This window comes from Stegostoma tigrinum, chromosome 30, assembly GCF_030684315.1.
Source record: "Stegostoma tigrinum isolate sSteTig4 chromosome 30, sSteTig4.hap1, whole genome shotgun sequence".
Classification (NCBI taxonomy): Eukaryota; Metazoa; Chordata; class Chondrichthyes; order Orectolobiformes; family Stegostomatidae; genus Stegostoma; species Stegostoma tigrinum.
Genome location: NC_081383.1, coordinates 3,877,562 through 3,890,265, shown reverse-complemented (window position 1 = coordinate 3,890,265; position 12,704 = coordinate 3,877,562). Strand labels below are relative to the sequence as shown.

Sequence of the window (12,704 nt, the reverse complement as noted above, 5' to 3'; positions counted from 1 at the left end):
ATCCCTGAATTGGAGCTCCAAGCCCCAACTTTGGGGAGTCCTACTCTAGAGTGAGACATTTCACCCTCCAAAAACAACTGGTCTTCTAATCAGAGATAATGGGAACTGCAGATGCTGGAGATTCCAAGATAATAAAATGTGAGGCTGGATGAACACAGCAGGCCAAGCAGCATCTCAGGAGCACAAAAGCTGACGTTTCGGGCCTAGACCCTTCATCAGAGAGGGGGATGGGGGGAGGGAACTGGAATAAATAGGGAGAGAGGGGGAGGCGGACCGAAGATGGAGAGTAAAGAAGATAGGTGGAGAGAGTGTAGGTGGGGAGGTAGGGAGGGGATAGGTCAGTCCAGGGAAGACGGACAGGTCAAGGAGGTGGGATGAGGTTAGTAGGTAGCTGGGGGTGCGGCTTGGGGTGGGAGGAAGGGATGGGTGAGAGGAAGAACCGGTTAGGGAGGCAGAGACAGGTTGGACTGGTTTTGGGATGCAGTGGGTGGGGGGGGAAGAGCTGGGCTGGTTGTGTGGTGCAGTGGGGGGAGGGGACGAACTGGGCTGGTTGAGGGATGCAGTAGGGGAAGGGGAGATTTTGAAACTGGTGAAGTCCACATTGATACCATATGGCTGCAGGGTTCCCAGGCGGAATATGAGTTGCTGTTCCTGCAACCTTCGGGTGGCATCATTGTGGCAGTGCAGGAGGCCCATGATGGACATGTCATCAAGAGAATGGGAGGGGGAGTGGAAATGGTTTGCGACTGGGAGGTGCGGTTGTTTTTTGCGAACTGAGCGGAGGTGTTCTGCAAAGCGGTCCCCAAGCCTCCGCTTGGTTTCCCCAATGTAGAGGAAGCCGCACCGGGTACAGTGGATGCAGTATACCACATTGGCAGATGTGCAGGTGAACCTCTGCTTGATGTGGAATGTCATCTTGGGGCCTGGGATGGGGGTGAGGGAGGAGGTGTGGGGACAAGTGTAGCATTTCCTGCGGTTGCAGGGGAAGGTGCCGGGTGTGGTGGGGTTGGAGGGCAGTGTGGAGCGAACAAGGGAGTCACAGAGAGAGTGGTCTCTCCGGAAAGCAGACAGGGGAGGGGATGGAAAAATGTCTTGGGTGGTGGGGTCGGATTGTAAATGGCAGAAGTGTCGGAGGATAATGCGTTGTATCCGGAGGTTGGTAGGGTGGTGTGTGAGAACGAGGGGGATCCTCTTGGGCCGGTTGTGGCGGTGGCGGGGTGTGAGGGATGTGTCGCGGGAAATGCGGGAGACGCGGTCAAGGGCGTTCTCGATCACCGTGGGGGGAAAGTTGCGGTCCTTAAAGAACTTGGGCATCTGGGATGTGCGGGAGTGGAATGTCTTGTCGTGGGAGCAGATGCGGCGGAGGCGGAGGAATTGGGAATAGGGGATGGAATTTTTGCAGGAGGGTGGGTGGGAGGAGGTGTATTCTAGGTAGCTGTGGGAGTCGGTGGGCTTGAAATGGACATCAGTTACAAGCTGGTTGCCTGAGATGGAGACTGAGAGGTCCAGGAAGGTGAGGGATGTGCTGGAGATGGCCCAGGTGAACTGAAGGTTGGGGTGGAAGGTGTTGGTGAAGTGGATGAACTGTTCGAGCTCCTCTGGGGAGCAAGAGGCGGCGCCGATACAGCCTAAAGAGATATTAGGCCTAATGATCAAACATTGGTCAAAGGTGGTTTCAAGGAGTCCCAAACTGCTACAGAGGCATTAAGAGGTTAGAGATTAGTGGACACTCACCAATGGCAGTGATAGAAAATGGTGACATGTAGAGATTTCAGAGGTTTGTAGATAGGATGAAGTTCCAATGAAAAGGAGGAGAAACGCCATTGCAGATTTGAACTGAAGAATGAGAAATTTGAAATGGTAGTAATCGAGCGTGTAAACAGGACAATGAGGGGCAAATGGGCCTTGAGAGAATGGTGATAGAAGGAGCAGACCTTTAGACAAACACAAGTTTAAAGCGAGTTGTAGTCAAAAAGGAGCGCATTCAAATAGGGAGGGTTTCAGCAACAGATGAGCCTAGGCAGGTCATACAACGGAAATAGATGACCTCTAATCTAATATCAGAACCACAACTGTCTGATGCCAAGAATTTTATGTGACAGCTGCCACATCTCAACAACAAAAGATCAGGTTGCGCATAGTTTGGGAGAAGATGCTTTGGAGACAAGGAATTACACAGTAGCTGAAATGACTGGTTAACATTTCAGTTACAACCAGTCTCAATTCAAAACATTTCCTGGTCTTGTCAACTCTCATGATGTAGTCAGGCACAACGTGAATGCCCAGCAGTTATTTCAGATTTCCAATATTGCCAGATTTCCTTTCCCATCACTGTCTTGGCAAACCACCTGTGGGAGTGATTTTTGTCAAATCACATTCTTGCGATGTGACCATCATGGGCAAGGTCGGTAGTTGGTATCCATGCCCAATAACTCAAGGAGGTGTGGTGAGCCACATGGAGTTGCTGTGGTATGTACAGTCATAGCTGTCAAGTAAAGCTTCAAGATTTTGACCCATCGATAAAGGAGCAACTAACATACGTCCAAGGCATGTGGCCAAGAAGTTTTGTTACACTTTTCTAAGTGGTGGAGGTCACAGGACCTTCTGTCCAGGAGGCACTCGTGAGTTACAACAATTCAATTCAACATAGACTGTGTGCAAAAAGTGGATGGGGATAGACTTTAGGAAGAGTCCAGTGCATCTTGGTTACCATTGACCAGAAACTGTAAGGGAACAGCCAGTTAATTATGGTGGTCACCAGAACGTTTCAAAGGCTAGGAACCTCGTGGTGAGTAACTCACCACCTGACTCCCCAAAGCCTATCAACCACCTACAAAGTTGCAAGTCAGGTGTGATGGAATACTCCACACTTTCCTGGAAGAGTGCAGCTCCAACAACATGAAAGAAACTTGGCACCATCCTGGACAAAGCAGCCCACGTGATTGGCACCATACCCAAAACCAACCACTCCTGCCACCACCAACACTTACTAGCAGCATCTATCATGTACCATCCACAAGATACACTGCAAATATTCACCAAATATCTTTGAATAGTACTTTTCAAACCCACAACTGCCCAGAAGGACAAGGGCAGCAGACACATGGGTCACCACCCCCTGCAAGTTCCCCTCCAAGCCACTCACCATCCTGACTTGGAAATATATTGCTGCTCCTTCACTGCTGCCTTCCCCGGCACCTCATTCCATACATGTGCTACCCTCCATGAAAAAGTTACCCCTTAGATCCTTGTTTAATCTTACCCGCTTCACCTTAACCTATACCTTTTAATGTTGGACAACCCCACGCTAGGAAAAAGACCTTGTCTATTTGCCCCATCCATGCCCTTCATTATTTTATTAAGTTCTATAAAGGTCACCCTTCAGCCTCCAGTGCTCCAGGGGAAAAAGTTCCAGCCTATTCAGGCTCTTGCTTTAGCTCAAATCCTCCAAACCTGGCAACATCCTTTTAAATCTTTTCTCTCAAGTTTAATAATTTCTCACCTATCAAAAGGCCACCAGAATCTGTCAGTATTCCAAAAATGGCCTCGCCAATGTCACATACAGCTGCAGCATGATGCCTCAGCACCTAAACTCAATGTTCTGGGTAATGAAGATGTGTACCAAACGCCTTCTGCAACTGTCCGTCTTCCCTGGACTGACCTATCCCCTCCCTACCTCCCCACCTACACTCTCTCCACCTATCTTCTTTACTCTCCATCTTCGGTCCGCCTCCCCCTCTCTCCCTATTTATTCCAGTTCCCTCCCCCCATCCCCCTCTCTGATGAAGGGTCTAGGCCCGAAACATCAGCTTTTGTGCTCCTGAGATGCTGCTTGGCCTGCTGTGTTCATCCAGCCTCACATTTTATTATCTTGGAATTCTCCAGCATCTGCAGTTCCCATTATCTCTTCTGCAACACCCTGCCTACTTGAGAAGTGAGTCTCTTCACAGCCACAACCTCTGGACAGTGAGTGAATGGAGAACAATACAATACAAATCTTTCTTATAGGAGCACCACAGATCAAAAGGTGCATGATCATTTCAGGCTGGAGTTCAATGACCAGCTTTGTGAAACAAAAAATAATGTTATGCATCTGCAAGATAGAGGAACACTTATCTGAGTTAACACGTTTGTGAAAACAATAACTGATGTGAAACTAGCACACATTCTGACTAAGAGAAGTGACTGTGCACATTAGGTACCCTCTGAAGAGACTTCAAAATAAAATGCTCAGTACAAATTGAAATGTAGAAAGGAGCAAATATTCCTGATTTCAGTTGCTGTGCCTATTATACTGAACTATGCTTGGCTCTGTCAGTAAACATGACTTGCAATAATGTAGTGAAGTAAAGGAAAAGGGAATGGAAAGAGATAGATGGAGACATTGAGGGAGGTAATTCCGGCACATAGGCCTTGGCAGCTGAACACAAGCCCATCAAGGCTGGAGTGATGAAAGTTAGGAACGCAGAAGAGGCCAGAATTAGAGGAGCACAACAATCTCAGGGGGACATAGGCATGGAGAACTGTGCAGAGATAGAGAAGCAACAAAATTGTCTCAAACTCTGCACAAAGAATAGCAGACACCAAACAACATTGGAAAATACAAAGGTGAAGGATTGGACAGGGATCTAAATTCAGCTCTTGAAAGACTGATTTTGCTAATTGTTTTGTAATATTAAAAAACATGCACTTGTATAGCAGCTTTCACAACCTTAAGTCCCAAAGCACTGCATAGTTAACTAGTTTTGTTTTAAAAAAAGCATAGCCGCTGTTGTCTTGTCAGAGATTTGGTTGCTGTTTTGCACACTGCAAGCCAACACATACAACTAAGTTAAGTGACTAGATAATCTGTTAAAATCACAGTGATACGGGAAAACAAAGTCAGATAAACAAGAGAGAGAGATAACAAGGTGTAGAGCTGGATGAACGCAGCAGGCCGAGCAGAGGAGCAGGAAAGCTGATGTTTCGTGCCCAGGCCCTTCTTCAGAAAATGAACAATAACAACAAGTACTTGCCTGGTGGCACAAAATATACACTGCCTTTTTCTTTCAGCAATACTTTTAGTTGAAGCGTTTCATCTTGCATTTTCGATCGCAACACCTTGGCCAATCTGATCTAACCCATCACACTATTCATGCAGCTTAAATTGTTGCTCCCTTTTCAAATTTGACATTCTTGCATCTATCCTGATGAATGCAAGAGAGAAAACTCTGGCAACAGAAATTGTTGTTTACATGGCAATTGTCGGGTGGGGGAGTGGGGGGAAGAAGTGTCCAATCTATTGTGACACCATTTGCGCTGAGTTGGTGGATACACTAAAAGCCTCGGTCTGTGGTCTTCCTCAGTTACCCAAGTCTATAGCATGTTGGTAGGGGTCTTCTGGTTCAGCAGTACTGACCCTCCTTCTGGGCCAGAAAGTCTGGGTTCAAGTCTCACCTGCTCTGGAGGTGTGTCACACTATGTTTGAACATCTTGATTCAAAATACTTGCACTTATGGTGTTAATTTACTGCTCTAATTTTCAGGAACTGTACGTTCAAGTCCCATCTGCACCGGAGGGGTGTTATAACGTGTTGAACAGGTTGATTAGAAATAATGATCAAACAAGGTGTTTGAAGCAAAGAAAAAACACCATTTGGCTGTTACCCATGATTAATTCAGGAGCCAATTCTTCATGCTGCTGGAATTTTTGGATTCATCTGCAGACAATGACAGCACTTCTTAAATTATATGAGATTCGTGTCACATGCAAGATAGAAATGTGGAAATTCTGTCAAATTTCAGAGGTTATTGTGGCAGAATAAGTTGCTCCACACATTATCATCCACTGTGGAAACCAGGTTCAAGAAACACCTCAGGAAGGTAGGATTCCTTTTCTGAACAACCTGCCCAAAGTGGATTAGCCAAATAGCACTTCACATCATTATGGAAATGCTACAGAACAGTCAAAGTTACCTGGAAAGTAAAGAAATGATCATTCAACCGAATTAATATAGACTTAAGAGCCACCTCTCATCCTTATGCAGTGTTGACACTCCAGAATTGCTCAGTAAACGTTAGATAGTTTGCAGGATGAAGCTAAGACATAAATTATCTATCCCTGCTGTTTGGCTGGCATACAGAGCAGGCAGCTAAATAACTCATTAACACACTGATCACACAATTGATACTGAAAGGACCTGTATTCAAACAACAAAGCATTCCTAACTGGGAGGTGAAATAGAAGCTATTTTAAAACAAAATAGAACTTAGAGACACAGTAACATGAGTTGGATAATTCAACTCTAAAACTTGATCCACCAGCTTCAATCTTGATAATCCTTCACTGTGGCAGAGTAACACTCATACCCATAACTTCAGCCTACATTAAGTCTCAATCCAGAGATATCCTCACATAATCCTAGCTCTCAGTCTCAGTGCAGTACTGAGTGAATACCATACTGTCAGCGGTGACACCTTTTAAATGAGACATTAAAGTGTTTGTTCTCTGGGTTGGGCATAGGAAAAAAAACATGTTTGGAAGAGGATCTGGGAGTTTTCCCTCATATTCTGGCTTGATTTTTAAGGTTTGATCAACAGAAAAAAAAACACACTTTAATATTGTAGGATCTTGCTGAGAACATATTGGCTGTTCCACTTCCTACATTAGATCAGCAACAACACTTCAAAAGTACTTCACTGGCTTTAAAGTACTTCCAGATGTCTAGAGATTGTGAAAGGTGCTATAAAAATACAAGTTCTTACATTTTTTCACCTGACAATTTCTTAAGTGGGGGGGGGGGGGTTGGGTGGGTGAGGTGTGCAGTCCTGATCACAATCATTACCCACAGCTGCTGTCATCTTCGCTCTGCAATGCCAACAGGAAGTGAAAAAGGCAGATACAGTGTCCAATGACAGTAAGGCTTCTGTCCCCAAACTGAGTCAGCAATAACCTAAATCCTGCTAAGTTGAAGAATCACTGGACTCAAAGCATTAACAGTTTTCTCTCCAAAGATGCTGTCAGGTGTGTTGAGTTTCCCAGTAATCTATGCAGTTAGTTTGTTTGTACCTGGTAGAATAACTCGGCATAAAGGACACAACGATAGCAAGGAGTTCCTGTGTGTTGGTCATGACGTCCTGGCTATGAAGTGTACAAAGTTCAAATCTTACAGTACAGCTGGTTTACAAGGCAACACAGGAGATTTTGTCTACACCTGCAGGCCACACTGATTCTGTCAACTTGACTTGAAATGGAACTTCGTAACTGAGTTACTTATTAAGTATTCATTTGAAACACGTGAAAGATATACTGTTACATTCACCAGTTAGTTTCAGTTCAGCACACTTAGCCTCACCACATCAGCAATTAGATATTTTGTTCTAAACTCTATTAAGCAACACTGTGCAGAGTGGATGCAAATTATAAAAACAGCAGCTCACCAATGATGCCCTGCAGTAGAGACATGTTGTGAAGTAAAACATACATGCTTTTCTTTTACTCAGAGTGATAAACAGGACACTGGTCATTTCACCTCGATCACATCCAGGTCAGAGGCATCACAAGTAGGTGAAGTTCAAGCCCCTCCCCGTGCCAGGTTCCACTTACATATCATCCATATACACTGACCTCCTTTGGATCCCAAGCAACAATTACTAGATTTTAAGATCCTCAGCCTTATTTCCAAATCGCCCCATGATCTGGCAGCAGTAACCCCAACCACCAGTGCTACATCCTACCAACTGAAATCTCAGTGATGCTTCCATTCTGGTTTCCTTCGCATCCTCAGTTTAAAATCTCTCCGGTATTGAAGGTGGGTCAGTAGGTCCCCGGGATCTAAGCTCTGGAATTCCCACCTCTCCACCTCACCCTCTTCCTTTCAGACCTTCCTTAAAACTTACCTGTTTGACCAAGTTTTTGGTGATTCATCCAAATATCCCTATGCAGTTCCGGGTCAAATTTTGTTTACTGTGAAATGCCCTGGGACAGATTTACTATAAAATTCTAAGATGTTGTTGATCTATCTCAACTGAAGAGTGTATCAAGTCAAATTGGAGACTGGGAAGTGGAAAGTTTGTGACAGTCCTTCATTGTTTCAGGAGAGACACCGTCAACAAGGGCCATCTCCAGGATAGCTGTTGCTTCTGTCCTCCCTTGCTCACTCTCTCCATCCACCTCTTAAGACAAACATTCATCAGGAAAAAATCAAGAACAAATGTGGGAGACAGGCTAATGTGAAGATATTTTAAAATCAACTTGTTCAGACCTCATGGCAGCAGTACAGTGGCTAGCACTGCTGTGTCACAACACCAGAAATCCAGGTTCAATTCCCCCCCCCCCCCGCCTCGGGTAACTGTCTGCATGGAGTTTGCAAATTCTCCCCATGTCTGCGTGGATTTCTTCCAGGTGTTCCAGTTTCCTCCCACAGTCTAAAGATGTGTGGGCTAGGTGACTTGGCCATGCTAAATTGCCCGGTGTCTAGGGTAAGAAATGCACGGAGAGGGTTGGGGGTGGGTCTGTGAGGACTCAATAGGCTGAATGGCCTGCTTCAATGCTGTAGAGATTCTGTGGTCACAGCTCAGAAGTAGGGACATTACCAATACACAAGCGCTCCTAGGTAACCCAGAATTCCACTGGTACATTAACGATATCTGAGCTGGCAATCTAATCAACCTGTTGAGAGATAATATCACATTTCTGGAGTTGGTGCAAAATGAGATCAGGTACCTTGGCTCAGAGGTAGGTCCATTACCACTGCATCACAAGAGCCCCACATCAAGGTAGTTTTCTTTCATTTAACCTATTTTTTTCCAAATCCACCTACTCAGACATTATTAAACCTTTCTGGGGCAGGTCAGATTTGATCCTGGACTTCCAGGTCCAGGGTTAGGGACACAACCACAACATCCCTACACCAAGGTGAATACATAAAATCCAAACAGAAAACAGCTGCAATCGAATTGATTAGCAGAACAGAGATAAGGGCATGAATTAATTCCTCTTGTCCTGAGTGCCAATGCTACTAAAGGGCAATCCCTGGTATCCTCAAAGCATTCACTCCAGCAGATGGATTGCGATTACAAGCAGCATGCCTGACTGATTCCCTTATGCTTGGTTCATGGGTTCTTAAATTAAAATACCAGAGCTCCAGCTACACAGCCACAGAGGATATAGCAAAGGGCTTTTGGTCTGTACAGTTCAGCATTTCATAGGGTAATGCATTTCCTCACTGAGCCAAAAGGTTTTGGGGGGGGGGGGGTGTGTGGGCGGCACATGATGGGTGTCTTTTTATTTATGTGCTCTCAATGGTTAGTGAACTCTCTTCACTTTCTTTCCCCAAGGTTGATATTCCCTGCCCTGAGAGAGTACCGTACTGCTCCCGGCCCTGTCTTCTGAATTAGTTGCTAAACCGAGATTCCATACACCCTCCAGGGTGGATACAAGAGTTCCCATAACAGGAGAGCATCAGAATTCTCCCAAAATGTTCTGACTATTTGTATCTTAACTGACAAAAATAATTTTTAATGGATTACCTGGTCATTACCACTTTGATACTTACAGCAGTATATTGTGGATGGTCTGCCACATTATTTAAGTGTAGTCTCTAACTTTGTAGGTAAAGTACTTCATTAGTTGTAAAGCATTTCAGGTCATCCTGGAGATCAAAAAAAAGCACTATACAAATCTGAGATAAGATGTAGAGCTTGATGAACATAGCAGGCCAAGCAGCAGGAAAGCTGACATTCCAGGCTGAGATCCTTCCTCAGGTTTTCTGAAGAAGTGTCCAGACCTGAAACGTCTGCTTTCCTGCTCCTCTGATGCTGCTTGGCCTGCTGTGTTCATCCAGCTCTACACCTCGTTATGTTGGATTCCCCAGCATCGGCAGTTCCTACTATCTCTGTACAAATCCATTGTTTTATAACTGTTAGGAGGCTGTATCACGACATTGCCAGAAATCCCTGTCTTTTCCATAAAGGCTCTCAAGAGTTATTGAGAAAAGAAATAATGTCAGTGCTAATAACATGCATTATATAAATATTATCTCCCTTTCACTTATCAGATTTCCTCTTCTCCAACATCCCATTAGTCTCTTTCAAAAATAGCACAAAATTTGTGGAAAGTGAAATCAAACTCCATACATCTCACTACTCTAAGATTTTCAGTTTCGGCGTAAGCACTGAACTTGACAATCCCTGTCATTACTTAGAGGTAATTTTAAAAGAAAAATCTGGACACTACTTCTGATCTCCAAGTTCAAACTTCATAAGCACTAACCTGTTTTGTCTGTCTGTCTGACTGTTTCCTTGCCCCATCCATATGCAACTGTTTCTAACTCGTTAAAGACCCTAGCTATTTGCAGTCAAGCAAGTCGTCACAACACTCTCAAGTCACGTCACTGTTTCTGCAGACACTCAACAATCCCAAGCCTTTCATGCATGGTCTCCTCTGCTGAATTTTACTGTCTGGACCAGTCTCTGCCCCTGTCTGACCAACTCCCTTGTCCCTTTCTTTGTCTAATACAGCTCTGGAGAGTTAGTATAATGGCTCCCCCCCAACCGTGCCTAACACAGCAAAAAAAAACACTAAAACAGTTCTTTTCTCTGTCTTGCCCCTATGTGCTTTCTTAAATGTCTGGGTCCCTTTCAAATTAGCCCAAATCAGATGATATACGTACATCTACAAAAATAGGAAATGACAATTTACAGCACATATACATCACTTTCAAACTTAGTTGCTGTTGACAAAAGTTGCAAACGGTTTAATTTGTAGTAACACTATTTTCTCTCACTCGCTTATCAACAGGTGTTTATACTTCAACAAAGTATACAAAAGAGTCTTACTTCTAAGAAATTATGCTGAACTAAAAACTTTGCTCAGGCAGGCAACATAATTTCAAAGGGAACCGTGAAGTTCGCAAAAAAAAAGACATAAACATAAAGGCAATCCTGCCAAAGACTCGACAGTAAAGCGGCCAAAGGAAAAGGTTGTGAAGGGAGGAGAGGGTAGGGATGGGGTTGGGAGTGATGACAATGTGAGCAGCAGATACTAGGCTAAGGTGTACCCCGAGCCCAGCGACTGTAACAAAGTGCAGGAGATACAAACTAACACCAGTCCCAATCGCACTTACCTGTTACCACCACCGTCCTGTTGCTGTTCCTCTCCATCTCCTCCAGCTGACCACAACCTTTTCTTTTCTTTTCTCTTCTTCTTCTTCTTCTTCCTCCTCCTCCTGCCTTTCCCACTCTCCTCACCCCCTCCCACCTACCCCCGCCTCTCTCTCTCTCTCACCCTCAATCTCTTCCAGACTCCAACCAACTGCCGGGACCCACCTTTGCGTCACCCCGTCACGCACGTACGCCGTGGCAATGCGTCAGCGCGCAGTGAGGTAACGTCACGGCCACGCCCAGTTAGTTGTAACCTTTTCCCCTGAGCAGAGGTGACGGGATGTGGAGCTGGATGGACGCAGCCGGTCAAGCAGCATCATAGGAGCAGGAAGGCTGACGCTCACCTTTCCTCAGGTCTTTTCCTGCTCCTTTCTGATGAAGGGCCTAGACCCCAAACGTCAGCTTTCCTGCTCCTGAGATGCTGCTTGGCCTGCTGTTGTCATCCAGCGCCACACTTTATTATCTCGGATCCTCCATCATCTGCAGTTCCCATTATCTCCATTGCCTGACTTTTACAGTTTCCACACTCACGAGGCATACAGCCTTGCCTCTAAATCATCAGGTGGATTTGAGTTATTTATTCCCAATAAAATTCACAAGTCAAGTGTCCCCAACCTCTCTGTTTCAGGCCATATGATAAAGGAGCAGAAGTTGGCCATTGGGTCTATAAAGTTTGCTCTTGTCATTCAATGAGATCATAGCTGATCTGATATTTCCTCAACTCCACTTTCCTGCTTTTTCCCATAGCCCTTGATTTTCTCACTGATCAAAAATCTGTAAATCTCAGTCTTAAATAGTTGTACTGGCCCAGTTTCAACACCAGTCTGCCCTCTGAGAGAAGAAAATCCTCTCATCTCTGTCCTAAGTGTGCAATCCTTTATTCTGACATTATGGCCTCAGTGGTCCCACTGAGGCTGTGTACAGCTTCAGCAAGACATCTTTCCTCCTGAATGCAAATTCCCCTGCAATGAAGGCCAATGGGGCATTTGCACATTTTCCCTTGTTCTCTAACATCAGTAAATTTGGAAATATTGTATTTGATTTCTTCATCTAAAACTTCATATATATTGTGAATGGCTAGAGCCCAAGCACAGATTCCTGTGGTCCCTCACTTGTCACAGCCTTCCATTTCAAAAAAGACTAATTTATTCCTATTCCCTGTTTCCAGTCTGCTAACCAGTTCTCAATCTATGCCAGTATTTTACCATCAATCCCATGTGCTCTGGTTTTGCACAACAACTGCCTGTGTGGACCTTTATCAAAAGCTTTCTGAAAATCCAAATATACCACATCCACTGGTTCTCCATTATTGTTTCTACTAGTTATTTCCTCAAAAACATCCTGTAGCCTTGTCTTTCATAAATCCATGTTGACTTTGTGCAATCCCATGAGTGTAGAGAGATAGAGCAACTATGAAAGCTAATAAAATGTTCTCATTAAATGCAAGAGGAATTTGATCCTGATTGAGGTGTACAAGGTAATGAGAGGCATGGATCGAGTTGATAGCCAGAGACTTTTCCCCAGGGCAGGATTGACTGCCACGAGGGGTCATAGTTTTAAGGT

At 44.8% G+C, this 12,704-nt stretch overlaps 1 protein-coding gene across 2 annotated transcripts in view; it reads right to left on the bottom strand.

Moving 5' to 3' along the window:
- pgpep1 (pyroglutamyl-peptidase I) overlaps window positions 1-11,255 on the bottom strand; it is a 48,508-nt gene extending 37,253 nt beyond the window's left edge. For both annotated transcript variants that reach the window (XM_048559513.2, XM_048559512.2), the window contains exon 1: window positions 11,105-11,255. In XM_048559513.2, coding sequence (XP_048415470.1) covers window positions 11,105-11,141 — 37 coding nt within the window. In that variant the 5' untranslated portion in view covers window positions 11,142-11,255. The remainder of the gene's footprint in view (window positions 1-11,104) is intronic.
- Between the last annotated feature and the right edge of the window lie 1,449 nt (window positions 11,256-12,704).